This window comes from Mustela lutreola, chromosome 2, assembly GCF_030435805.1.
Source record: "Mustela lutreola isolate mMusLut2 chromosome 2, mMusLut2.pri, whole genome shotgun sequence".
In the NCBI taxonomy this organism is placed as follows: Eukaryota; Metazoa; Chordata; class Mammalia; order Carnivora; family Mustelidae; genus Mustela; species Mustela lutreola.
The window spans coordinates 59,578,729-59,605,234 of NC_081291.1; the positions used below are offsets into that span (position 1 = coordinate 59,578,729).

The following is a 26,506-nucleotide window of genomic DNA, read 5'->3' on the forward strand; positions in this document are numbered from 1 at the left end:
CTGGGTCACCTTGGCCCTGAGGCCACTTGCTGACTGACCCTGGTACAGCCCCTTTCTGGCCCTTGAGCCCTGTATTCCAAAGAATGACCCAAAAGCCAAGCCCGGTAGGACAGAAGCAGATGGGGCCACAGCACGGCCGGCTCCGCTCCTGAAAGGGATGGGTTTGGCCGCCCAGCAGAGCATACAGAGAGCAGCAACATCCCCTTTCCTTCTCCAGACCCAGCAGCCACCACCACTCCTTATCCTGAGAAACAAAGGCCCTCAGAGCCTTCTTCACTGAGGGAGAGCCCAATCTCCATTGCCTTCACACTCTGGATCATTCAGAGACTTGGGCATATTGGGGCATAAGGGGCCGTGGGGGCGGGGCGGGAATGCAGCCATCCTGCCCAGAGGTAGCCCATTAGCAACCAGGGCAGAGTGTTGCACTGTCACCCACCTCCCCGCAACACAGGCCCTAGGAGGTGGTCCCGAGCTCTCCCACTACACAAGTCCAATGAAACCAGGATCTGGAATTACTGAAGTCTTCAGAAAAAGTGCCCAGCACTTGGGACTTCCCGGAGGTACCCTTCCTTCCTGGACAGCTGCTCTAGACACGGGGATCTTCCTGAGAGATCAGAACACACAGGCAACAATCTGGGGGTGCAGAAGCCCAGCAAAGGGCTACCTGCTTTGTCCACAGCACCTCATTTGTCTCCCACCACAAGCACACACCTCAGCAACACAGACACTTGCCAGACCTCTGCCTGTGCTGCCCCTCTGCTTGCAATGTGCTTCCTGGCCCTCCCCGTGCCACCCTCCAAGGCTGATTTGCAGCCTGGCTCTGAGAGGGAATTGCTGGTTTTCTCTTCTGCCTCTGGCATGGAACTGGGTGCTCCTCAAGGGCTGGGCAGAGTCTTGGCTGCTTGGTGCCACACCTGGTCTCTCCTGAAACCAGCAGGGAGAAGAGAAGACTTGGGCCACGCTCCCCAAGGGCCAGAAGAGCAAAGACTGAGCCCCCTACCCCCCCACCCCCCAGACAACCAGTCTGGGCAGGGAAAGAGGTGGAGCAGCAGTAAGCTGCTGAAGCCCCGGCTTAGGGAGCAGAAGCCAGGTCCACATCCCCCCGCCAATACACACACCCCTTTCTTTCAAGGGGCGTGGCACCCGCACCCCAAAGATGAGCCAGGGTCAGTTCTCAGCTCCAAGCAGCCTCTGGAGCCCCTTTCACCGCCCTTCCGCGGGCTGCACCTGGGATATCACAGCGAGCAGGGGCCTCCCTAGAGCCCCGCTCCCCCTTCCCCAAGGCAACCCCGAATCAGCCCCGCCACCCCCAGCTTCGCCGCACACCAGGCCCGGGACGGTCCAGGAAGCAATCGGAAGCCTCGGAGGGAAGCGGGCTGACCCTGGAGAGGCCCTGAGAGGGGAAGGCTGAAGAGGCCCGATGGAGCGGAGCGGCCTCCCGGGCGGCACCCGCACCGCCCCCTCCCAGGCCGAGTGAGCGGCCCTGGGGGCCAGAGGCGGACCCAGCGCCCATCTCCCGGCACCCCGGGCCAGAGGGGGCGGGAGCGGGCGTCGGTCCCGAGGAAGCGGCTCCAACTTCCACCCCAGCGCCCCGAGGGCCAGCGGAGGATGGAGCCCCGCACAACCTCCTCCGGCTCCCCGCGGCCCTGCCCAGGCAGCCGTGCAGCCCGGCCCGGGCCTGCCCAGCCCAGCCTGGCCCTGCCGGCGGCCAGAGATCGGAGTCCGCGGTCCAGCCCCGGGTTCGGCCTGGGCACCCCCAGGGCCCTCCTGCTGGGGCCGCCGCAAACTTTCTCTCCTGCGTTTGAGGAGGGGGCAGCGCCGGCCTCCGCCCCCCGCCGCGCCGCCCGGAGCGCTACCCCCCGAGCTCGGCGGGCCGGGCGGCCGGGCCCGGCCGGGCCGGACCGGGCGGCCAGGCGGGGAGAGGCCGGCGGCGCGGGGCCTGGGGCCGCGGTCCAATCCCGGCCGGGCGGGGGACACCAGGAGCTCAGCGCCGGCGCCACGGCCGCGCCCGGACACACGCGGGCGCCCGGCCGGAGCCGCAGGGACACGCGGACCCGCGGACACGCGCGCCGCAGTCCCCCGCGCACACCCCCTGCCCGCTCGGCCGCACGCCCCGCGCCCCGGCCGGAGGCCGCCCCGCTCCAGTCCGTGGGCGCCTCCCACCCTGGCGCGCCCCCCGCCCGGGACCCCCGCCCAGCCACGCTCCGCGCGGCGGGGGAAAGTTGCGCCCCTACTCACGGGCTGCCCCGGGGCGCGCCCCGCCGCCGGCCATCGCCGCGCCCCGTCGCCCGCGCCGCCGCCGCCGCCCGCCTCGCCGCGGGGCCGCCGAAGCCGCGCAGGCCGCCCAGGCCGAGGCCGCCGCCGCCGCGCCCGGGCTCCGCTGCGTGGCCGCGCCGCCGCTGCCCAGCATGAATGGGGCGCCGAGCGTCGCGCGGCTGCGGACCGGCCTCGCTCTCGCCGCCCGCGGAGCGCCGCGCCCGGCGCATGCGCTGCCCGAGGCCGGGGGGCGGGGCCTTCGGGGGCGGGGCGGGCGCAGGAGGCGGGGCTGCTAGTAGCCTCCAGAGGGCGCTCTGTCCCGCGCTGCGCTCTGACCCGGGCCCACCGCACGTCTTCAAAGGGCGATACATTCGTCCGTCTTAATGACTGCGCGGGGGCAGCGGCGGAGCGTCCCCGGGGATATCCAACCTCCGGGGCCGTCCTGAGCCCGAGTCCCCAAGGATGGTCCAGCCTTCCTTGTGCCCGGCCTAAGAATAGAGCTCCCATTCACACAAGGGTAAACTGAGGCCCGAGTAGGGTATGCGCCTTGCCCCGGGTCGTGCAGGGCTGTGGGTCGGGAGCCTCGGCCTTCCGCCACCGCATCGGTTAGGTGGGATGAGCACCCTCGCGGTGAGCAAAACGGCGCACAACCCGCCCGTGGCGCGTTCGCCGCCGGGGGAACAGGCCGCCCCGGGTCCGGAGGTGGCGAGGTGGCGGGTCGCCAACCCGGCTGCCCTCGACCGCGGCGGGGTGGGCAGGCAGTGCAGGGGCGGGAGCTGGCGGGGTGGCAGGCGATCGCCGCTGACCGTGCCGGGCGCTCGGCGGTGGCGCGCTCCGAGAGGCGTGAGCTGGGGGCCCTGGAGAGGCCGCCCCGCAGAAGGCCCCGCGCGGAAGGGAGGCGCGGCGACAGGGGCTCAGAACCGACAGGACGGGAAAGCCTGGCGGTGGCCGGGGGAGCGGCGGGAGACTTAGCCCGAAAGGCTGTGTGTGAACCCTACGTCATCCCTGCAGAAGAGGACACCTCCTCACTGCACAGGGCTGAGAAAGGGAACGCAGCAAGGAGCTCAAACCCGGCCAAGGGGCCCTCCCATCTCGTCCCTCCCCTCCCTCCCCTCGCACAGCCCCTATCCTAGTTTCTGAGTTCGTCTTTTCTTCCTTTTCCTTTGGGTTCGACCCTTTGTGCGCGCGTCCCAGATGGCATGCTGCTTTCGCTGTGCTTGTGTTGGGACATTTTAGAAAAGCGATCCTCCCGCTGTTAAGGCCCAGGCCAGCCCGTGCTTCCAGTAGGCAGTTTGTTCGCTGCTTTGTAGTGCCTCCCCCTCCTGCTGATGGACACAGGTCCCCATTTGTGGGTCACTGTGCATCAGGCTGTGATGGACATCTCGTGCAGTCTCTGGGCAGCTCGCTAAGACCCAGAGCTGGGCTGGCAGGTCACCCAGTAGGTGTATGTTTAGTTTGGTAGATGCCAGAAAAACAATTTTCCCAAGTGATGGCCTCAGTTTGCACTCCCGGCGGTAGTGTGAGTGGGTCCAAGCAGCCCCCCATCCTCACCCACACTTGCTACCATCACTGTTGAGATTCCCCCAGCTGGTGGTACATACTGGTTTTCCACTGTGGCTTTAACAGGCGTGTCCCTAAATGGGAGAGAGCATCTTCTTCGAAGGTCCTGTCCATTGTTTTATTTAGCAAGCACTAACATAGTGCTGACAACACCGGGCTCTGCTACATTTTACAGATGGGTAAACTGAGATAGGAGAGGTAAAGTGACTTGCCCAGGTTGCCCAGCTTGTAGGTGGCAAACAAGACCCAAGAGCCTTCATTCCTCATGGACTTCTGAGCCACACAGACCTGCGTGAGGATCCTGGTGTGGCTAGTTAATACACAGTAGGTCCTGTCTGCTCTCAGAGCCTCACTTTCCTCCTGCGTGAAATGCATGTAGGAGACCTCCCCACCCTGCTCCTCAGGGTGAGTGTGTGTGTACACCACACCATGCCTGAGAAAATGTCTATCCCTGCTTTGGGTTGTCTCTGCCTGCTGGCTTCTGGGCTGTCCCCACCTCTTACCTGCTCTTTTGCCAACCTGTCCTCCCCAGGGCCACCGGGGCAGGCACTGTTCAAGGCCCTTCTCACTCTGTTCCACAGTCCCCAAGATCCATGGCCTCTCCCTCGCGGAGCGGCTCCCTGTCTCCAACTCTTTCCAGGGAACCTCAAGAGGGACACTGGGCTCTGGGTGGCAGTCAAGCTCATGATTAGCTGGGCACACCACACACACATCCCCCAGTTGCCCAACCAGGAACCCCAATGTTATCCTGGACACTCCATTCCCTCCCCCATGTCCCCTGCTTCCCACAGCCCTGTGGTTTCTCTCCAAAATGTTGTTCCAAATCACACCACTTCCTTCCATCCCACTCCACCCCGTTCTTGCTCATGTCACCTTTCTGTCTACTCCCCCAAACAGTGGCAGCAAGATCTGTTCAAGATGGAAATTGGACTATGTAATGTTCATGAATCATGCCAGACCATCAATTCCAGGTGGACCCTATGCCCCAGAGCCATGAAGAAAACTGAAGCATTTTCAGAAGGCAATGGACAGGACAAGGGAAGGATTTCTTCAGCAAGATGTCAAAAGGAAAGAAATAAAGAGAAATATGGATCAATTTGACTACTTAAAATTGGTCATTTTTGTTCACCAAGAGTTACAACAGAGGAAATGGCAAGGCAAGCCGGGACTTAGGAAAAGATATTTGCAACACACACATACACTTCACGAAAGCTGTGGATGTGGGCTAGGGAAGGAACTCCAAGAATCAATAAAGCAAAAGGCAACAATCCAGCAGGAACACAGGGAGAAGACCCCAATGGACAGCTTGTTGGAGAGACAAAAGCTAGTAAATGTTGCTGGGATGAGTCCAGTGCACGGGGTTCTGCACTCTGGGGCTCCCATCTGACCCAGCTGCACACTTGCCTAAGCTTTGCTCTGAGCTAAGGCCCGGATCCCATGCAGGAAAGGAGGGGAGGCAGAGCTGGGGTATGCCCCCAGGTCTGTAGCCACTGCTCTTCATCCCACATCACATGGGGGGCATAAGTCAACTGGGCTGCTTGGGTTCTCCCTCTCTGGGTTTCCTGTGCGGATTTTGCTTCTGGGTGCTGATGCAGTTCAAGGGGGCATGGGAGTCATTGGACAGCAGGGAACAATTTGTGCAAACGTGGTTCTGATCTGGAATGTTTGGTGAGGAGGCTCTTTCAGTACTTTCCAACGTTCCCGCCACTGGAGCACTTCCAGGGGCCGCATCTGCATGTTGGCAACTCCGAGCTTTGTGCAAAAGTAGACTCAAGGGTGCCTTCTCTCCATGAGGCAGGCCCCCACTGCTGATGGGTGAGGAAGAGTCTCTGCGGGAGCACAGTGGGTCCTGGGCACACCAGGCTTCTGGAGTATGACCACTGATCCCTGGCCCTGAGTCTCCTGACTCCTGCCTGTCCCTCACCCTCAGCTCAGAAATAATATATAATATATATATATATAATATATATAATAATATATATATATTGTGCAAAAAATTTTATATATATATATATAATTTTTTGCACAATTTTTTAAGATGTAGGCTCCATGCCCAACATGGGACTTGAACTCATGACCCCAAGATCAAGAGTCACGTGCTCTACCAACTGAGCCAGCAAGGCACCCCCAAATCTCTCTTTTTTTAAATGATTTTATTTATTTATTTGTCAGACAGAGATCACAAGCAGGCAGAGAGAAAGGGGGAAGCAGGCTCCCATGCTGAGCAGAGAGCCTGATGTGGGGCTCGATCCTAGGACCCTGAGATCATGACCTGAGCCGAAGGCAGAGGCTTTAACCCACTGAGCCACCCAGGTGCCCCTCTTTTTTTTTTTTTTTTTTTTTTGAGATTTTATTTATTTGACCAAGAGCGACAGCGAGAGAGGAAATGCAGGGAGAGTGGGAGAGGGAGAAGCAGGCTTCCCTCTGAGTAGGGAGCCTGATGTGGGACTTGATCCCAGGATCCTGGGATCATGACCTTAGCCGAAGGCAGATGCTTAACGACTGAGCCATTCAGGCGCCCCATCCCCAAATATTTCTAACCCATTCATTTCTTACTTCTCTCATGCCTGCCACCTCCTGCCTTGAGCATATGGGGACCCTCCTTAGTCACTAGTTCCTACCCGGCCCCTCCCCACTTGGCTCTCCATGCTGTGGCCTAGAGGGATCTGGGGAAGGAGGGAGGAGTGCTTCACTTCTCAGAACCTGCAGGGGATTCTGTCCACACATAGAACCCCTCCACCACCACCCCCATGGTCAGTGCACATGTGCATACATGCTGGGAGCAGGCAGAGAGCAGGTGCTCCCCGGGGGTTCCTTGACGTTTGGAGAATACCCAGCCTGTTTTGGCCCCAAGCGTGCAGCACAGTGGGGTGTCTTGCTGTGGGTAGATGTCATCAGACTTGGCCCACTGGCAGCTGCTGTGGGCTAAGGGGGGTGAGGAGCAGCTGCCAATTGTATATATTCTGGCAAGCCTACTCTGGCCACTTGGAAGAGAGGGGCTTGGGGGCCCGGCGTGGACATGGGGAGGTCTGTCAAGAGACCAGAGACAAGGTGATACCCATGGAGGGCTGAGCACAGAGCCATCTCCACACTCTACGACTTTGGTCCCCTCAGATAAGAGAGGGGCTCAGCCCAGCAAGAGGCATTCTGAAGAAAAGGCTGCTGGGACCCAGCCATAGCCTTCTCGGTCTCTCCCAGGCCAACTGCTCCTGGCCTGCCTTCCCCAGTCAGGCTTTGCATATCAGGTGACAGACATACAACTGGGCTTAAGCTCCAAGGGACATGTATTGGCTCAGGTGAGCATCAGTTGAGTGTGTGTGGATCTTAGGCATAGAGTGGCCATTGGGCCCTGGAGCTCTCTCCCCAGAGCTCCCCTGGTTACCAGTTGGGTCACACCCACACAGGCCTTCTAAGTGGTGGCCTCAGCAGCTCCAGGTACTTACTTCCCAACATTTCCAAGAAAATTTCCAGCATTGAGCCTCGGTGGGATGAGCTCATCATATAGCCCCTTTGAACCAGTCACTGTGGCCTTGAGGTAGAATGTGGCAGTTAGCAGGTGGGTATTAGGGACCCCTCTGGAGCTAAGGGTGGCATTAGGAAACCCAGGTATGGTTACCAAAATAAGCAAGCCTGTATGAAGGGCAGGCAAGGCCTTCTGGACCCTAACTGCTTCTCTGTGTGTACAGATGATGTCCCAAGCATAGGATTCTCTCCAGGGCTGTGGCCTCTGGAAGAGTCATCTCTGCCTCCTAGCAAGCACCAGGGAAACTTCAACTTGCTTGAGAATACACAGTCAACAGATGCCAGCACCAAGGGGTCAGTGGAGGCAAGGACTGAAATTAAAGTTATAAAGAACCAAATAGATACTTTATAGTTTCTTTAAAAATACAGTAATTGGATAAAAAGGGATAAAAGATGGCTCTATGGCAGAACAGGAGGGAAAGAGGAAAAAATCAGTGAACTTGAAGATAGAACAATAGAAATTACCCAGTCCAAAAAACAGAGAGAGAAAAAGTAGATTGGGGTGGGAGCTCAGAGCCTCAGGAACCTGTGCAAGATAACGAAAGAGCTCACATTTGTGTCATCAAAGTCCCAGAAGGAGAGGAGACAAGGAGGTGGGGTGGGGAGACTGACAAAAAAAAAAGTTAAATAATGGCTGAAAACCTCCCAGATTTGGCAGAAGACCTACAGATTCAAGAAGCTGAACAAACCCCAAATGGTATGAACCCAAAGAAACCTCTCCCAAGGCCCATCATCAGCAACCTTCCGAAAACTGAAGACAACAATCCTTGAAAGCAGAAACAGAGAAAACACACCTTACTGTCAAGGTCAAATAGTTTGCATATGGAGGATTCCTCACCAAAAACCCTGGAGGCCAGAAGGACATGGGAGGACATTTTTAAGGCCTGAAAAAGAACTGCCATCTGTGAACTCCATAGCTTGTGAAAATGCCATTCAAGAATGAGAAGTCAAGACACTCTCACATGAAGGAAAAGCAAGAAAATGTGTTACCAGCAGGCCTTCTGTGAAAGAATGGCTGAAGGAAGCCATCTAAATAGAAAGAAAATGATAAAAGAAGGATTCTTGGAGCATCAGGAAGGAAGAAAGGACAATGGACTTCTTCTCTGTAGCTTCTGAATTACATTGGATTGTTGAAGCAAAAATTATATCAGTGTCTCATGTCCCAGAGTGGTTTGAGGGAGCATCTCAGTAATTACAATATAAATGGTGGAGGGGAACAGGCTGTAAGGACAGGAAAGATTTCTGCACGTTCCACAAACTGGTAAAAACCAGTAGGCTGTGGTAAGGACATATATAGAATGTAATCCTTGAGTGACCACTACAAATCTATGCAAAAAATATACTCAAAAACAGTACAGATAACCAAAATGGAATTCTAAAATGTGTTCAAGTAACCCATAGGAGGGCAGAAAAAAGAAAATTGAAAGAAAAAAAAAAAAAAAAAACCACAGGTTACAAACAAAACAGGTAAAATGGCAGACTTAAACCGTAAGAGAAAATGCAAATAATATGATTCCATTTATGTAACATTTTTGAAGTGACAAAATTATAGAAATGGGGAACAGATGAAAATCTGGCCAGGTGAGGGAGGGTTGGGGGTTTGTGACTGGAAGGGGGAAGCAGGAGAGGATCTTTAAGGGGAGGGACAGGTCTATATCTTAGTCTCAGCCTTAGTTACCCAGCACTTAGTTACACAGAACTGGACACATATATCGTTGTCAATGTCACTGTCCTGGTTTCCGTATTGTCTTATAGTTACAGAAGACATAACCTCTGGGGCAACATAGGAGAAGATACATGGGACCTCACTGTACTATCTTTCCAACTTCCTGAGAAGTTATCGTTATTACAGATCATAATTATTTCAAAAGAAAAGGTAAAGAGGCACCTCCTTGGCTCGTTTGGTTAAGCGTCCAACTCTTGATCTCGGCTCTGTCTTGCTCTCAGGGTTGTGGGTTGAAGCCCTGCACTGGGCTCTGTGCTGGGTGTGAAGCCTACTTAAAAAACAAAAAAACAAAACAAAAACCCCCCACAAAAACCAAAAAATCCCAAAACCGAAAAAAGAAAGAAGTGAAAAAAACACAACAATCCTTGGCTGTTGGTTTTACCCCAGGGCCAGCTATGATGCTTGCACAACTTTGTGGAGCAGAGCCTGTTCCCTGTGGCCTCCTTTATTTATACCCTGTGGCTGGCGCAGGTTGGACCAGGTGGGGTGGGGGAGGGGACACACAGCAGGGTGCTTCTGTCTGGGCCCCACACTGGGCTCAGCCCAGACCTCACCTACAGCAGAGGCCATCAAGGAAATTCTAAGGACACCCTGCCACATCCTCCCTCTCCTGACCTTGTCTCCTCATTCCCCAGGCCGCAGAGTTCATGTTGCCTCTTTGGAGAAACTCCCAATTCCCCGATTTAAAATGCCCCCCAAGTCACATCTTCCAGTGAGGTTCATTATATCACTAATTCCCCTGATGTTTTCTAAGTTGCTTATTTTCATCCGGCCCCCAACCCTGCCCCCACCAAATGGAAGTCCCATGAAGACTGGGCTTCATCTTTCCCTTCCTTTCCCTTCACTTCCCTGCCTTCTTTCTTTCTTTCAGATTTATTTATTTGGTGGGGGGAGGAGAGAGAGAGGGGGCACACATGAGTGAGGGGAGGGGCAGAGAAAGAGAATCCCAAGCAGACTGTGCTGAGCTTGGAGTCGACACTGGCTCAATCCCATGACCCATGAGATCATGACCCCAGCTGAAACCAAGAGTCAGATGCCCAAAGGACTGAGCGCCAGGTGTGGGGCCTGTTCTTTCTTATAAGGAGTATACAAGGCCAACATTCTATAAGGGTTTGTGGGATGTATTCACTAACTGTTGCTGTAACAAGTCACCCTAAAATCGAATGGCTTAAAACAGCAACCATTCATTCTCTCATGGTTTCTGTGGGGAATTTAGAGGCTATGGCAGGGAAGGTGGGACTCTGCCTCATGTGTCTGAGGGTCTGGCTGGGAGACATCCTCTCCTGGCCATTGGATCCCAGACCTGTCTCCAGAGAGCCCTTTCAGAACCTCCAGGCCATGCCTCAGCCCACGCACACCTCTGTGGCTGCGTACTGTCAGTCCTGGGGGTGCCGTCAGGGTCATAGATGGTAGTTGGAGATGAGGAGAGAGTTGGAATTTCTGGGCAGTCTTTTTGACCTAAATGTCTGAGACATCCTTCTTGGCAAAGCCCTCCCCTCGGAGGAATGGCCCCATCACAGCTGGGGCTCCACCCAAAAGAGTGGAAGCTTTGGGGGCCCAGTCCATTCCTATGTCGCAGGACTCTGCTCTCATCATGTGTCTATCTCTTGGTACCTTTCCTGGATCCTGGGGCAAATGGTTGCAGCTCCTAGGGCCACTGTGAGGACTGGGGAAAACATACGGGGATCCCCAGGCAGAGAGCTCTCCCTGAGGCACCTCTCTCAACCCTCACCACCACCAGGCAGGGAGGGGCTGTGACTGCCTCCATTCTGCAGCTGAGGAAGTTGGAACAGAGAAGTGACGTGACATATCCCAGGGGACGTGCTGAGCATTCTGCGGTCCCTTCTCTTGACCTCCGCACACCAGGCCTCTGCAGCAGCCCTGGCCATACTACTCGCCCCCTCCACCCCCTCTCTTCCTGTTGCTCCATGCTTTGTCATAGGCAATCTTTGTAATTTCCCTAATTCACCATGAGCTTTGCACATGATGCTTATGCCTTCTGTCCCCATGAAGTCATCATACTGACCTTACCCAGCTACCCCCAGCACAGGCTCCTCCTCCTCTGGGAAGGCCACCTTAAAGCATCCACCCACCAGCCTGGTCTGGAGAAGCCCTGGGCTTATGGGCCTTGGACCTCAGCACATCACTAGACATAAACAATGGACAGAATCAGATTTGCCGAATGTCTAGCTTTGCTTCATCCAAAGGGACATTTGCTGACTTGCTTCTCTGTAAGGTCCAAAGAGGTCTGTAGCTTCAGGCATGGCTGGATCCAGGGGTTCAATGACATCAGCTGGCATCTATTTCTTGGCTCTGCCTTACTCTGTGTGCATTCTCAGGTATGCTCTCCCAACCAGTTGGCCAAGATGACCCTGGCAAATTATTTCACCTGTTGGGGTCACAAGACTGACAGCTCACTCTCCCCTGAACATTGTAAACTGAGGGTGGGATGTGGGGGGCAGGGGGGTGGTTGGATGAGGGCAACCTCTCCAATGCAGCAGCTGCTGATGCCTCTAGAAGCCTTTACCTTTCACGAGGTCTGGCCTTTTTTTTTTTTTTTTTTTAATAATTCAAAGAGGACTTTTAAATATTAAAATATATGCTCATGATTTAAAAAAAAAAAAAATCCCAGAGTGCACAAAAGGATACACAATGAAAAGTCAATCTCCCTCTGGAGCTCCCAACTCTGGCTCTGGGAGAAAAACAGTTACCAGTTTCCCTGTGTCCTGGCAGAGATATCTTACACTGTTACAAGCAAATGCAAACACCCATGGATATTCTTGCCTCTCTGTTTTCTCAAAAGATACAAACTATACACCTAGCTCTGAACCTTCTTTCTTTCTTTTTTTTCTTTTTCTCTCCTCTTACTCACAGATTTGTGGAAATTATTCCACAAGGGCTATCTAGAAACACCTTCTTCTCCCTCTTTAACTTGCTACAAATGGAATCATCTAGCAGTCGCAGCACATCCTGGGGTGCCCCTCAGTGAGTCACACTTTTGTGTACTCCTTCCCCTCCAGTGTATGACTTGCTTTTAGGATAGAGCAAAGGTGAAGGGCTGTCTTTTTTGTGATTTTATTAGGTCCTATAAGAAACTCCCTTGCTGGCTTTGAAGAAGTGAGAACACGTTGAGGGAGGGCCTGTGACAGTCACAAGCTAGGAGATGGCCTCCAGCCTCCAGCCACAAGGGAATGAGATCTGCCAACAGCCAGGTGAGCTTGGTGGGAGCTCAGCCTGACCACACCTTGATTGTGGCCTCGTGAGATCCTCCCTGAGCAGGGGACCAGTTCAGCTGTGCCAGGGCTCCTGACCCAGGGACATGTGAGAAGGCATGCAGCTAGCCACAAACTGCTAAGTTGGTGGTAATTTGTTAGGAAGCTAAGAGCAGTGTTTGCTCCTTGCCCAGCTTGTCTCCCTCCAGATGTCTATGAAATTCATACGTATCCTTATGGGGAGCTCTAGTTCTTTTTCATTGTTGGGCAGTATTCTGTATGATTAAACTATACCCTGCCCTTCCTACTGTCCATGGGCATTTGGACTCCTTTAACTCTTTGGCTGCTGTGAATAAAACAGCCTGAACATCCATCCAGGTACCATTTAGACCACATACATATTCAGCCTCCTGAATAGCAACCTAGGAGTAAACCTGCTGCATGGATGTTTACCTTCATAAGAAACGGCCAAACCATTTTCCAAAGTGGTTTAAATACTTCACATGCCTGGTAGCAGTGTCCGTGGGTCCCAGCGGTTGTTCATGCTCACCAACACCTGGTAGTGTCCATCCTCGTGCTTTTGGCCTTTGGATGGGTGTGCAGAGGTTTTTCTTTGTGGTTTTCCCTTGCATTTCCCTGATGAGTCATAAGGATGTGGGGCATTTTTTCCATGTTTATTTGCCTTCCCTGAGAGGTTCCTGATATTACTTTGTCAGCTCTAGAGCAATTTATTATCTGCCCATAAACCCTAAGCTGGAGCTGGAGGGAAGGAGAAACTCTCTTCACAAGGTCAGGCTCACTGGGGCCAATCATGAAACCCCAAAACGAAGGTGACACAAAGGGGAATAGTGCTAAGAGATCGAAGGATAGAGAATAGGTCCCCATCACTGTGTGTAAGCTCTCAGATCCAGCCATGCCTGAAGCTTCCTTCCGCATTTCCCAATCACATGAGCCAACACACTCTTCTTGCTGAAGTCAGTTTGAGCTATGGTTTTGTCACTTGTGAAAAAGGGGTCCTAACTGATACTGGGGCTGAGGCGGCTCCAGTCTGGGTTCCAGTCTGCCCGGACTCTGGCTCTCAGGGACACTGGCATTCTTGAGGCCAGCCAAGCTTCCAAAGCGGGACGGGGGATGTGGGGGTGGGGGGTAAATGGGGGCTCTGGATTCCAAGTGTTCCACTAGCCCTCCCTACTGTGGTCTGCACCCTGCTTCATTATTGAGTGTGTTTTGAGGCTGAATAACCATGTAATTGGTTTATCTGTTCCATAGTTGAATTTCAGCAAATATGTTTTTCATAATTAGGTGATGTTTATTTAACGGGAATAACCAGCCCATTAAATTTAATGAGGCAGGTTATCAGGTATGAAGTGGAAGTGTTTTTCCTTAAGAGCAACCTGGATTTGGCCGTTCTTGGGGGGGCTGGGGAGATGCAGGCAGCTGCCCTGTCTGGGTGTGGGAAGCCCCAGGGAGTGGGGGCTAGAGGTGTGTCCTATCGTCACAGGAAACAGGAACCCTCCACTCCTGGTGCTCCCAGCCCCCATACTTTCCCTCCATTGCATAGCATCCTCTATCACTGATTTTCTCTTCTCTATGTCCCTACCTCCAGATCTCCAAGCTCTGGAGGGCAGGGTTTCCCCTTCCCCTCCTCCTCATTGCTGTATCTCCAGCGTCTCAAACAGTGCCTGCACACCGTAGGCATTCAATGCCAACACTGGCTGTGCAAAATAGAAATAACTAAGGGAGACCCCTCCTGCCACTGTCTCTGGGGGTGTCCCTCCTGGCACACTTTGGGCCCTCCCTACCCCACTACTGAAATCTCCTTTTTAGCAGGCTTTGTCCCTCTCACTGCCCCTGCTTGGCGGGTGGCAAAGGGGTTAGCCCCAGGGTTGGTGTCAACCAACCCTTAAAGGATGGCGTCTATGACTGCCAAAGGGTTGACCCAAGGGGTCCAGAAGCCCACGGGAAGAGATGGCCGTGTGCCGCCCTGACCCGAAGGCCCAGGCTGTGGAGGGCATACTGCCATGTGCATTCGGGAGGGCACAGGACCTGGGGACTAGTAAAATGTTCAGGTCAGTAGAGAGCAATGGGAAACACAGTCAGTGATTAAAAAACAAAACACATATTATTTTCATCCAAAGAATGGGTTCACACTGTAATATACTGATTTCTTAAAAGAGAGTACATAGAGCTCCATGTTGATATATTCCATACCACCATTGTTAGCAGCTACAGTCTCTCTTACGGATAGCATATTTTACTTAAAGCACACACTCCCTCTTGTTGGACATTTAGATTTTTTCCAATATTTTGCCATTGCTATAAATACTACAGTAAACAAAGCAGTGGCTTCACCTGGCCAACTCTGGCTCAGTCCTTAGACTAGGACTTAAGCCTCCTCACTGAAGCCCTCCTGACCCCCACAGCCTGAGCACCCTGAGCTCAGAGCTCCCAGGGGGCTGTCGCTAAGGGCCTCATCACAAGTGACCTCTGATGTCTTTTGGAATTATGACATGACTCCTACTACCTCCTCCTGCTAGACTAGAAGCCCGTGGGGGCATGGAGCAGATATTGCCATTGTTTTCACAGTACCTAAGATATGATAACGTGAACAATGTTAACTCTTTGGGTTTCTCTAGAAGCCAATTCTGAGGCAGAGATGAGCCTACAGGATGTTTCTTCGAGTGTCTTTGGGGTCAACACTTCTGGGTAAGAGGAAGAAGCCTCCGCTTCTTCTAGCAGGGCTGCCAAGCAGCCTCGATGAGGCCATGCCCACCTCTCGGGTCAGAACACTCTGCTAGCTTGCTCTAGCTTGGGGCATGGGAGCTGGGTCTCTACACCTACCCCATCAGGGAGTAATTGGATACATCTCTTGGGCTGTTGGGGTGTGACTCAGGTGGGGTGGCTCCCTAGCAAAGGTGCTTTCCAGAGGGAGAGGACTCGGGAGCAAGGGCTGTCTGCCCACAGCTGACCTTAAAGGGGATCTGGGTGGTAGGTCCTCTGCCCTCACATTTAGAGAGCACTAACCATGGGATACCTGTCATCACAACCTCCTTAGAGGATGGCGTTTATGACTGTCTTCCTTTTACAGAAGAGGAAATGGCCTAGGGGCTTAGGAGCTGCTGACCAGGGGCTTGGAGCAGGTGCTGGGTCTGTCTGGCCCCAAGGCCAGGCCCCAAATCTCCACATTATGCTGTGGAGTGGGTGTCCCAGAGGCTGTGCAAAGGCCGGGACAAACATCCTAGGACACAGAGCCTGTTTCCACGCTGGGTTCCTTAGAGCCATTGATCTAGGCTCACCAGGCAGAGGGCGTTTGAGCTCCCTGTCATGGGTGATGTCTGTGGATCTAGCTCTCCCCCCTTCTCGTTCTGTCAGTCCTGCTTCGTCTACTTTGCCAAGTGAGATGCATGCACATTTTAGGATTTCCAAGTCTTCCTGCCTGCCATCCTTGCTAGTGTTTGAACTGTCCGGCTCTGTTGCGCATTCACTCCTTGTCCCAAAGTCTGGGCTGATAGTAACACAGCCATTGCAGCCTTCTCAGAGTTTGCTGATATGCCTCTGTTTCTGTGCTTCTGTTTTTTTTTTTTTTTTTTAAAGATTTTTTTTATGTATTTACTTGACAGAGAGCACAAGTAGGCAGAGAGGCAGGCAGAGAGAGAGAGGAGGAAGCAGGCTCCCTGCTTGAGCAGAGAGCCTGATGCGGGGCTCGATCCCAGGACTCTGAGATCATGACATGAGCAGAAGGCAGAGGCTTTAACCCACTGAGCCACCCAGGTGCCCCTGTGCTTCTGCTTTCAACTAGCCTGTGCCCTTATTCAGGTGAGATCTCTTGTAAACAACACACAGGTGGATTATGTGGGGGGGGGGGGGAGTGGTATTGGAGGAGTGGTTTTTGTTTTGTTTTGGTGAATTTGCACACTTTAAAAGGCCTCTGATGCATTTCACCAAACGTGTCCCCAAGAGAGGTCATGTGAGCTGCCTTCTGGCAATGGCCTCAGTGGAGGGTCTTCTCCACATCTGTGTGACACTCTGACTTTCCTGTGTCCAGGGCACATTGGACATTTCTTTCATGCCTTGCTCTCACTCCCACCTCAGCCACCTGAATTGGCCTGGGATGTTTGCAGTGATCCCTGTACCCACTCGCGGGTGGATGAGGTGGTGGCATGTGGCTAAGATAGGGCAGGCCAATGAATGAGCACCTTCCAAGAGATCCTGCCCTGGGACTCACTGCTGCCTTGATGATACCAGCTCATACCCTACCTTGGAATTGCTGGGCCTCTCCAGGTCAGTAATGACGTTGGAAGGAATGGACTCCAGCCATACCTTTTGCCAGGGTCCACACTCCCATCTGGGGGACTAAACAAGGGAAAAGGTACAGGATTGGCCCCTTCAGCTAGGTCCCTGGAGCAAGGTAGAGTTAAGCCTCTAGACGGAAGTCCCTGGGCCTGGCCCAGCACACAGTCAGGACCCCTGCTCCAGAAAAAGGCAGTGTTAGCACTGCATACTGTGTACTCTTAGACAAGTTGCTTCCACTTTCTGTGTTACGGTTTCCTCATCTGAAAAGCTGGGGCGGCAATGGCCCTACCCCACAGAGCTAGCATTTACAAAGGGTGTGAGAGGACCTAGCACGTGGGGAGTGCCCAACAGGGCTGATGACTGGTACTCCTCTGGAAGCTGTCCATCACATGCCAATTTAAGCTCTATGCATGCACAGGTATGTGTACACACCCATCTGTACCCACAACATATGCGCACCTGAGGAAAGGCACACGTGCTCGCTCAGCAGCCCCGAGTCATGCCGAAGCCCTTTCTGCGGGCCAGGGCCATGCCTTGCCCTCCACTTCCAGCTAGGTTCAGCTAACGGGAAGCACAAATGAGGCTAGAGGATGGGAGGAGAGGAGAGGCCACGAGCAGCCACCACCTGTATAGCAGTGCCCCTTCAGTGGCTCCAGCTCGAGTGAGCAGGGTTCCTGTGCTATCAGCCTCCACTGGGTCACCGTGCCTCTTCCCTTGGTCCCTGAAGCCCTGGGTGATGTGAACTTCCCGCTGTCAGCTAATTTCTGGGCTGTCACACCATTCTGTTTGGGTTTTCAGCTTCTCTGTCTTCTTTGTGGTCAATTTCCTGTATACAGCTCCTAATGTTTAAATAATGGGAGTGCTTTTGGGTTTCCTGGTTGGACCCCGGAAGTCACAGCTAACACCTTATTTAATCCCCTAGCAAGCAGGTAGGATGGGTATTAACACTCCCTTTCAACAGCCGCGTGGCTGGGACCTGAGCCCAGGAATGTCTGCCTCCGGGTCCACGCAGTGTTGGACACACCTCTTACCCATATGGCCATGTGGAAGGGCTGTCCACATAGGAGACACATAAACGCGTGCACACATACACACGCACAGAGAGCCTGCAGCTCGATCACATGCCTTTCCCCTTCACACGTCAACACAATGATACAATGGCTCTGAACAAACACCCATTAGTCTCCAGTCGTAGGAAAGAGGTGGGGATCTGAGAAGAGAACCTTGGTTCTGACTCGGGGGAAGTTGGGGAAATGGCTGAGATCCAGGTGGAGAGAGCCCAGTAGTATTAGCAGGTGGTGAGCGTGGTGACTGCCTGTGCAAACACAGCACACATGTATAGACCGTTGCATACACATAAGTGTACACAGACACAAAGGCATCTGTATACACACACACAGATGGGCAGACGCACACAGACCTGTACACACAGACACACGTGTACACACACGTGCACGCATCTATATACACACGTGCACCTGTACACACATTACACATGTGCACACACAAGACACACATACACATGCATGGATGGCTGCCCTCAGTGGACTCCTGGGTGGGAGGACGGAGTCGGAGATATTCCCGTGGGACTGGGAAGGTGGGCAAAGCCGTGGATGCCAGCGGCTTCTGAAGGAGTCTGGGAAGGTCTTTAGCAGCTTCCAGCTGAAGGACGGCTCTGATGTCACTTCAGGTCAACAATACAGGTGACCTGTGACCCTGCTCCTCCCATGCTGGCTTTACAAAGGGCCAGCCCTTCCATGGGCTGCTGGAGGAGGCTGGGAGGAGGTTGGGGCAAGGGTCCCCTGCCACCTACAGGGGCTGTTCACCTCAGTGTGCCCTCTGAATGCCTCCTTGTGTGTTTTGGCAAGCTGACCCAGAACTTGGAGAGAGGGCATCTCCCAAAGCTCCTTTCCTCTCAGCCAATATGTAGCTTGGCTGAACAAAGCTGCCTTGTGCTACCTGCCCAGACAATAGGACACTGCCAAGCCCCAGCCTCAACTTTAGCTTTGTGTGTGAGAATTTGGGGATGAGCAGAGATGCCTGGGCTGCAAAGCCCGAGTCAAGATCCAGGCTCTCAGCTCCAGATGGCTAGAGGCTCTCCAAAGGAACTTTCACAGGAAATCCAAGGTCACCAGCAGAGCAGTGAGTGCATCAGAAGCCCTGCCCAAAACTCCTCTGGCTGCCTCCCTCACACAGCACTGGGCCAGGCTGGGTGCAACTGGGGTGTGGTCAAGGCGCCTCAGCAGGGATCCTGTTGAAGGTCAAGGACTGGAGGGCTGGTGTGTGGACACCCACTGAGCAGAGCCATCCCAAACCCCACTGTCCTCTGCTCTTCTCAGTCCCTGTGTCCCTCATTTCAGCCCCTAGAATCACCAGCACCTAAGCCAGAGATCTGGAAGTCATGCTTGATCCTCCCCTACAGTACCCTAATGCTAATCTCAGCTCCTAAGCTTCACCTCTGTCCCCTGACCTGGCCCACCTGTCTCCCATTTAAAATGCCCGTGAGTGCCCACAGGGCTCTCCTTGGCACTCAGTCTAGCCCCACTTGATCCCATCCTCACCGAGAGCCACCATGGTGGCCTCAGAGGGACCCCCCAATGCCATGGCCTGGCATCCCTGCTACCCCTCCAGCCCCCACTCTGCTCTCTGCACAGCCCAGCTGTTCATGCTCTGTGCCCCCTGAGCCGGGCATCTAGGGTCTCACTCACCCAGCCTCTGGCTTGCCCAGCAAGTCCTCCATTCGGCTTCAACACTGGAGCTCAGACAGCACCTCTGTCAGGAAGCTGGCCTGTTCACTCTGTTCCATCCCTAGAAAGAACTGCATTCCCTTCATTGCATCTCATACTTACTTCTGGCTGGCCTTTTGCTGTTGCAGCATAATCGTGGGTTTCCACATCTGTGTCCCCTGCTAGGCTGGGTGCTCCCCAAGGGAAACAGCCTGTTTTATTCAGCCTGCATTGCCGTGGTCCAGCCCAGGTACGTACAAGAGAGGAGGCAGCAGTGGCTGTCTGCCAGCTGAGAGAATGACTGAAAACAAAGACATTTATTTGCTTTATTTGTTTTTGGACAGTGGCACATACTCTATTTTTCACACACGTGGCAGCCCCAAGCACAGAGGCATCCATAGGCACCCAGGAGAAAATGGCCGTGGCCTAGGGGGCTGTGGACTGTGGTCCCATAACTGGTTCCTTCTTCAGGGCTCCAAGTCATTGCCAGGGCCAGCCGCTCCTCACCCCTACAAAGGAGAACAGGTCATAGTTCAGTCACCGCTCACTCTGCTGGGACCCCTGTGCATCCTCCAGGCCTCAGCTCCAAGAGGGCCCCTGGCTCTTGGGATGCCCCATCAGTGTCACTGCTCAATGGAAGGAGTACTCCCCAGCCAGTCCCTGAGACCTGGGACTGGCTCTCTTCACCTCCGTGCCTGGTGCCCACCCAACACACACCTGCATCGGCCCGCTAACATGGACCCTGTATCCATCTGACCTCCCTGCCTCCCCTTACAGAGGGGCAGGCCTCAGCCCAAGGCTGCCTTGCCTCACCAACATCTCCCCTGTTATCTCACTTAACCACTCAGAGTTCTCTCAGTGAAGCCAGTCAGAGAGAGTGCTCTGGTGTGCGAGAGCCCTCACAATCAGGCTGTTTCTTGCTGGAAACCTGCCTCCGAAGCACTGCCCACGTCCACACACATGTACACGTCCCTGGGCTTGGAAGGTACCACCCAGGTGCTGGCAGGGGCTCCGGGGAGGTGCCTCCCACCCTGGGCTTCCAACCAGGCAGGACTCTGTCTGCCAGAGATGAGGGTTCCTGCCACCTGGGGCTTCTAGAAGCACATCCCTATCAGAGATGCTCAAGGCCCCATCCCTGGCTCCACCAGGAGGTTTCTGAGGCAGAAGTTGGCAGCAGGCAGCAACACTTGCTGCATCTCAGCAAAGGGCGCAATGTGTGTGTCTGTGCACCGAGGCCCTGCGGGAGTAGGGGGAGTGTGCTTCTTCCGAGGGAACACTGCATATGCAGCGGGAGCAGGGCCGGCCTCGGCTGCTGCCAGCTGCTCAGTCTCCAATTTAGGCTTTAATAACGCCGGGGTATGGGGGCTGGGGGCCGGGAAGGAGGGAGCCAGGCCTGGCAGTGCCCCAGAGCCTCTCTCAGGCGTGCTAGAGCTACATAGAACACACTGGAGTTAAATGCAATCTGTCTTCCTTCATAATCACATTTTTGCCTCAGTGCAATGAAGATATATTGGTGAGATGTGTTTGTTAAAGATATACTCTGCTGGGGGAGGGGCTGAAAACCCTGGGGCCATGGGCCTGAAGGAAGAAGAAAGGGAGGGCGGTCGGGGGCTGAGGGGTGCCAGAGTGCTCTGTGGTGAATCAAGGGGGTGCCACGGCAGGACCCCAAGTCTCTTGCTCAGTAGAAAGTTAGGTGCATGTTGTGTAAGCCTGGGTGATGGCCTGCAGATCCCAGCAGGGCAAGGGTTCCTGTGCAAGCCTTCACATGCACCTTGGTAGATATAAAGGGGTGCGGGAGGGCCCCTTGTTTCCACAGCTACGTGGTACGGTGCAGGGCGTCTGGCCTAGCTCTGCTCTGTGCTGCAGGGACCATTGGCAGCACAGCTTCCCGTGCTCCACAGCAGGTTGGAATCGTGATCTACCCAGGCTCTGCGCCTAGCCAGTGCCGTGCGGAGCTGCTGCGGGGCTCCAGGCTGTCCCACCGCCTCCTCCAGGGAGCAGGCCTCAAAGCCCAGACAGGCACCTGCACCTTGTCTGGGAGAGGCAGCCAGTGTGGCAGCAGCTTCGCCTCCCAGGTCCCAAGCTGACAGCAAAGTGAGGAGGGTTCTGGTGAGGCGGGTCCACTGAGGAGGAGATTGCCAGATCTAGCTGGAGGGCCACCTGACCTCTGGCCTCAGCCTCTCCACCATCATTACCTCCAGCAGCTTGTCTCCTACTCAGACAAAAGGAGCTCTTCTATGGGAAGAAGGTCCCATCCTCCAGTCCTTTGAACAAATGTGTCAGACTTCTGGAGAGGTCCAAGCCAGGTGCCCCAAGTGAATGATGGGGAGGGGCCAGGTCCAGCCTGGGCTATGAACTGTTGGGCTTGGGAAGAGGGATGGAATTGTCTAGAAGAGCAACAGTGGGGAGGTGAGAGGACAGGACTGGGAACTGGCTGGGAGGGTCAGGGATGGAGGGCAAGACCTTGGGACCAGGTCTCAGGGGAGGCCCACAGTTAACCTCAGACATCTAGGATACCCCACTGCTTCCCTGCAGGAGGGCTGGGGATGTGTGAGACCTAGGACCACTATGACCCCCTCCCACTCACCAGGGGCTGGCTGCCAGCATGCCCCTGCAGACCAGCACAGAAGAGATGGGCTGAGAGGTACCCTTCGCTCCCTCGCACATTCAGGCAGGCCACACCTGCCTGCCACACCACTCTTTCATCTCCCTGAACCCAGAGGCTCTTCTTCTAGGGCTGTCCCTGCCCTTTCTGTGACCCCTACCCTGCACCATGGGCCCTCCTCTGAGCTCCCACCCCCAACTGCTAAAAGGTTAAGAAGTAGGTGGCACATGCGTGCCCTTTTCTAGATGACTGGTCCTTTGAACATGGGAGCCAGAGATGCTCCCAGACCCAGAGCTTACTCAGAGCCGCTCCTGGACCCAGTCTAGTGGGGCCCAGTACCTGGGCCCGCTTTTCCTAACCCAGATATCTGAAAGCAGTCATGGGATCAGCAACGCAGAACAGCTGAACCAGGAAGTGCAGAGGAAATTGAAGGCCTGAGTCTATCACTGTGCAAAAGGCAGAGGCTTGGGGTTACCATGTCTGACTTAGCAGACAAAGACAGGCCAAGAGAGTACAGCACTCGTGCCCTGCCCCCATACACCCAGCAGCCCAGGGGCGCAGGCAGGGAGGGTAGGGCATGGCCTTACCTTGTGGGCAGCACTCACGCAGTGCTGGTAAGCCTTGACCAGGTCCGAGCACAGAAGCACCTCTTGTAGGTGGTCGCGGTAACAGCGGAGGATCTGGGCCTGTAGCCCTGAGCACACGGGCTCTATCCTGCGGGGCCTGCAGGGACAGAGAGCAGGTGTGCCTGAGGCTCGGTCCTAGTGGACAGGAGGGCGATCAGCTCACTCACTCAATACCATGGGCGAGGCACCTGGTGGCCGACATCATCCAGTTACCCCTCAGAGAGAGAACCAGGGGACGCAGGGGCTTGAGTGCTGTCACACAACAGCAGATGCCAAGGGGACTGGGATCCACACTGGCTCTGGCCCTAAGGGGGCCAGCTGGAAGCCTCTTGTACCCCCACCTGACTCTTCCTGCCTCAGGGGTACACCTGGCTGTGACTGTGTGATCACACACCCTGCAACTCTTTTTTCATATGAAGTTGTTAATCTGATTTCAAAACCCAATACATGCACAATGAAGAAACCTGGAAAAGTATAGGAATGTCTAAAAAATATATATAACATTTTTAGAACCTCACTTCCTAGAGATCACCTCTGCAGTACTGAGGGGATGCTTTACTCTTTTTTTCTTCCTTTATCCAAGTAGGTTCATAACCTACAAAAAAAAAAAATGAGTATGTTTTCTAAAATACAAAACAAAACCAAGTGAAATAAAGATCATGCTAATAGAGATCACCAGCGCGACTAGTTTCTCTCTTTCCCAACTCCTTCCATTGCCCCCTCTCCCTTCTCCTTTCCCTCCCGCCAGCATGCGTGCACTGTGTCACACACACACACACACACACACACACACACACACGCCTGCACACACTCACGAGGCATGTCAGGCATCATCCTACTCTTGGACTCCTAGCAGCTCTGAGAGGTACGTGCTATGATTTCTCATCCCTTGATGCAAATCAAGTAACTGAGATACAGAGGATTAAGTAAGCTGCCCAATGTCGCACACTGGGAAGTGGAAAGGGGGCAGACATATTTGTTTATGTGGGTTTGGTCGCACTGTTTCCACAGATTGGTATTTCAGGCCAGGTCCACGCGGGAACCTTCGCTGCCAGGGACAGATCCACGACACCTGATGCGACCTTTCAGAACAAATACCACTCATGGCCAGGGCACTTGGTAGGAACTGTAAAAATACAGAAAGCCATTCCTGGAGGTTCTCAGCCATGAGACCGTCACTTTGATGCTTGACGTAGCTCTGTCTCTGTCACGCAGCAGGGAGACTTGTGGGTTCGTCATTCTCCCAGTCCAGTGTCTCTATATTTTAGAAATCCAGCCATGCAGTTGGTGCTGGAATGGAGTAGCATCATTATTATTTTAAACTAATTCAAACAGACCGAGTTCATCAGTTAAGAACAGCAAGCAATGGAATACTCAGCGGCTTAGCAGGTAAGATATGCAGTATTTACTGATCTCATTTTACTAGCCTGGAGGTGGCACTTCTGCTATTGCTGTGCCACCAACAAGGGCACGCGGGCCTGGGTGCTTCTTCCTTCCTCTGCACCATCCCCATGTGTTGGCTACCTTCATCCTCAGGCCTGCTTTCTCAGGAAAGGAAAATGAATAGGTGGTGGTAGATGGAGGTTTCCTCCTCCTGGAAGGGAGGGGAGCAGAAAGGATGGCTCCCAAGGCTATGCTGGCCTGGCTCTGCCCCAACAATGTGTGATTCTATTAGGCTTTGAGGATATGCAGCCATGGAGCTGAGGCCAGTCCTCTAGTACCATGCCACTCTAGTCCTTGAGATCACGGTCCTGCCTTGTGTCCACATGGCATGGATGAGGTATTACAGATTTCTTACTTAGGACATATGGGGTCTTGTCTTAGCACTAGCCTCCAATCTTCGCACATAGAGGGGCAGATGGTCTCCTAGGATTCACGCTTTTCCTCTCCAGACCCACTTTACTGGGTTCCGCCTGCCTGTGCCCAGAACTGGGGTCACTGGGGTGCCCCTTGACTCCCCCCAATGCTTGTAGGTTGTCTCTCCATTCTTGTATTTAAAAACACTTTGACTTGGTGGCATCTAATTGTGAGTCTTTCAAAGTGTATTTTCAGCCTTTTGCTGGGCATTTCATCTTGGACAAATTCTCTCTATAGCTATGCTAACTGCTTCACTTCCAATTGTTCTGCCATCCTCCCTTAGGACACTGGGAACGCACAGATTTTTGCTTTCAGCCCTCCATCTCAACTATCCTCCCCTGTTTGTTTTACTCTCTGGTTCTCTGTTCTGGGGAAGATAGAACTTGTTTTTTCCCAGCTCCAGACCTGCTCTTGGTGGGCTGAAGCCCATGAGGTCACATCTTTCTGTGGCTCTTTCCTGGTCCCTGTTGCTATAGCTCCTGAGGGCACAGGCTTTGTGGCATCCCCTTTTGTACCTCCTGAGAAAGCATCCCCCCCATCACAGGACCCCCATGAGTCCTGTTCCTGGCTCCCACCCAGCATTTGGCAGGGACTCTGCTGGCATCCGTGATCAGTGGAAGTGCCGGGCTCAGTGGAGGCAGAGCTGTAGCCCTAAGTCTGTACGAGGCCTACAGGTCTATAGGGAAACAGGACAAGTGGGGCAAGAGGGGCCTGGGCCAGGTGGTATGGCCAAGTTGCCCTGGAGCCCTAGTTTGGACCCCATGAGCGGCCCCGCCCTCCCCAGACCTGCCACAGGGACCCTGGCTTTCACTTTGCAGGCTGTGCAAAGGTAGAGTAGTTATTTTAGATCTTGTCCCTCTCCGTCAGTGCCTACCTCCTTTGGTTTCAGGTCCCAGGATAGAGGCTCCTGTGCATTTTGTGGGTAAACATCACAGTACCCTCAGTGGGCTCCAAGTTTGGGAGAAACTGGGCCATGGCGAAATCCATCCCTTCCACACCAGTATTACCTCTGGGACTCCAGAGGCTTCTCTCCTCTGGGATTTATCAGGAACAATATGAGGAGATGGGATGGCAGGCAAATGTCAGCTGGAAGAAATTTCACCCGTTTGTCCACTAAATGGCTCTGAATGAAATAGGAGGAGAGTGAGAGCACAGCTCTCCAAATACAAGGCTTTCTCTGAAGCAAGGCAGGGCAGGGCCTGGGGTCCAGCCATTCTTGAAATCAGGTGCATTCTATCCAAGCATAGCGACACCCTGCCTCAGGCCACAGCAACCCTGTTTACACCACGTACCAATCAGCACAGATAGGGAGAAACAGTCAAGTCTTAGGAAGAGCTGCTTTTCAAATGCACAAGAAATGTATCCATAGCCTGCTAGGAACTTTCCAGGGGTTGAGATAAATCTTGCTTCCCTATCTGAGGGGAGTTTGCTGCCGTGCTTTAGACCTAACGGTCCACGTGGCTTGGAGGGGGTTAACGTCACCCAGGTGAGAAGGCCGAGAGCACATTGCTGAGGAAGGGGGCTCACCTCTCTGGCCCTTACCTTCCTCACCTGCAAATGGGAACAGCATCTGCCCTAGGCTGATGAAGGCCAGACAGGCATGTGTATGACAGAGTGTGTCATGAAGGGCTACTCTCACCAACAACCTGGCTGTCAGTGGTCGGGCTAGGGTGGGAGGAGAGCTGAAGAAGAGAGGGTGGGGTTACAGGGCACTTGGTGAAGGGTCCAGACGAGGAGGCTTTGACACTGGGACTCCAGTGGTCGGCTCAAAGGCGGGACTTCTCTGAACATGTCCCTCTCCCTGTAACCTAAGCTCTAGCATCTTCCAGAGCCTGTTCAGATCTTGCCCAGGTCTCACTGGTGCCTCTGTCCCCAGGAGTCTTACAGTACCCATCACAGTCTATTTTCTCCCAGGATCCAGCAGACCCATGAGTGTGACGCCCTGTGGACCAATGGGAAAACACACGTTTTGCCCCAAACCCAGGGGAAGGTTCTGGCTTTGCCACTTCCCACTGTGTGGTCAGGGGCCGGAGGGGGTGCCCGACTGAGCAGAGCTGCCTGAGACTCGGCAAGTGGGCAGCAATCCTCAACAACCAGCATGTTTTCCGGTCACGTGGTGTCAC

At 54.1% G+C, this 26,506-nt stretch overlaps 2 protein-coding genes, 1 long non-coding RNA gene and 1 other non-coding gene across 10 annotated transcripts in view; 1 reads left to right on the forward strand and 3 right to left on the reverse strand.

Moving 5' to 3' along the window:
• PLXNA1 (plexin A1) overlaps positions 1 to 2,459 on the reverse strand; it is a 49,535-nt gene extending 47,076 nt beyond the window's left edge. The window contains exon 1 of the mRNA XM_059161929.1: positions 2,239 to 2,459. The gene's annotated coding sequence lies outside the window, so the exon portion shown is untranslated. The remainder of the gene's footprint in view (positions 1 to 2,238) is intronic.
• A 115-nt stretch (positions 2,460 to 2,574) lies between these two features.
• On the forward strand, positions 2,575 to 4,917 carry LOC131824312 (uncharacterized). The gene is made up of 2 exons (XR_009350823.1): positions 2,575 to 2,773; positions 4,714 to 4,917. It is a non-coding gene; the product is annotated as an uncharacterized LOC131824312 (long non-coding RNA).
• Positions 4,918 to 5,866: 949 nt separating this feature from the next.
• Positions 5,867 to 5,939, reverse strand: TRNAK-CUU (transfer RNA lysine (anticodon CUU)). Its single transcript has one exon. It is a non-coding gene; the product is annotated as a tRNA-Lys (tRNA).
• Positions 5,940 to 19,607: 13,668 nt separating this feature from the next.
• Positions 19,608 to 26,506, reverse strand: part of CHCHD6 (coiled-coil-helix-coiled-coil-helix domain containing 6) — a 246,815-nt gene continuing 239,916 nt past the window's right edge. For 6 of the 7 annotated variants that reach the window (XM_059161937.1, XM_059161934.1, XM_059161932.1 and 3 more), the window contains 2 exons: positions 22,488 to 22,623; positions 19,608 to 19,804 (listed from right to left, as the gene is read on the reverse strand). In XM_059161937.1, coding sequence (XP_059017920.1) covers positions 19,776 to 19,804; positions 22,488 to 22,623 — 165 coding nt within the window. In that variant the 3' untranslated portion in view covers positions 19,608 to 19,775. Of the gene's footprint in view, positions 19,805 to 22,486; positions 22,624 to 26,506 lie in introns of those variants that run through there. The other variant, XM_059161936.1, reaches the window with a different exon arrangement.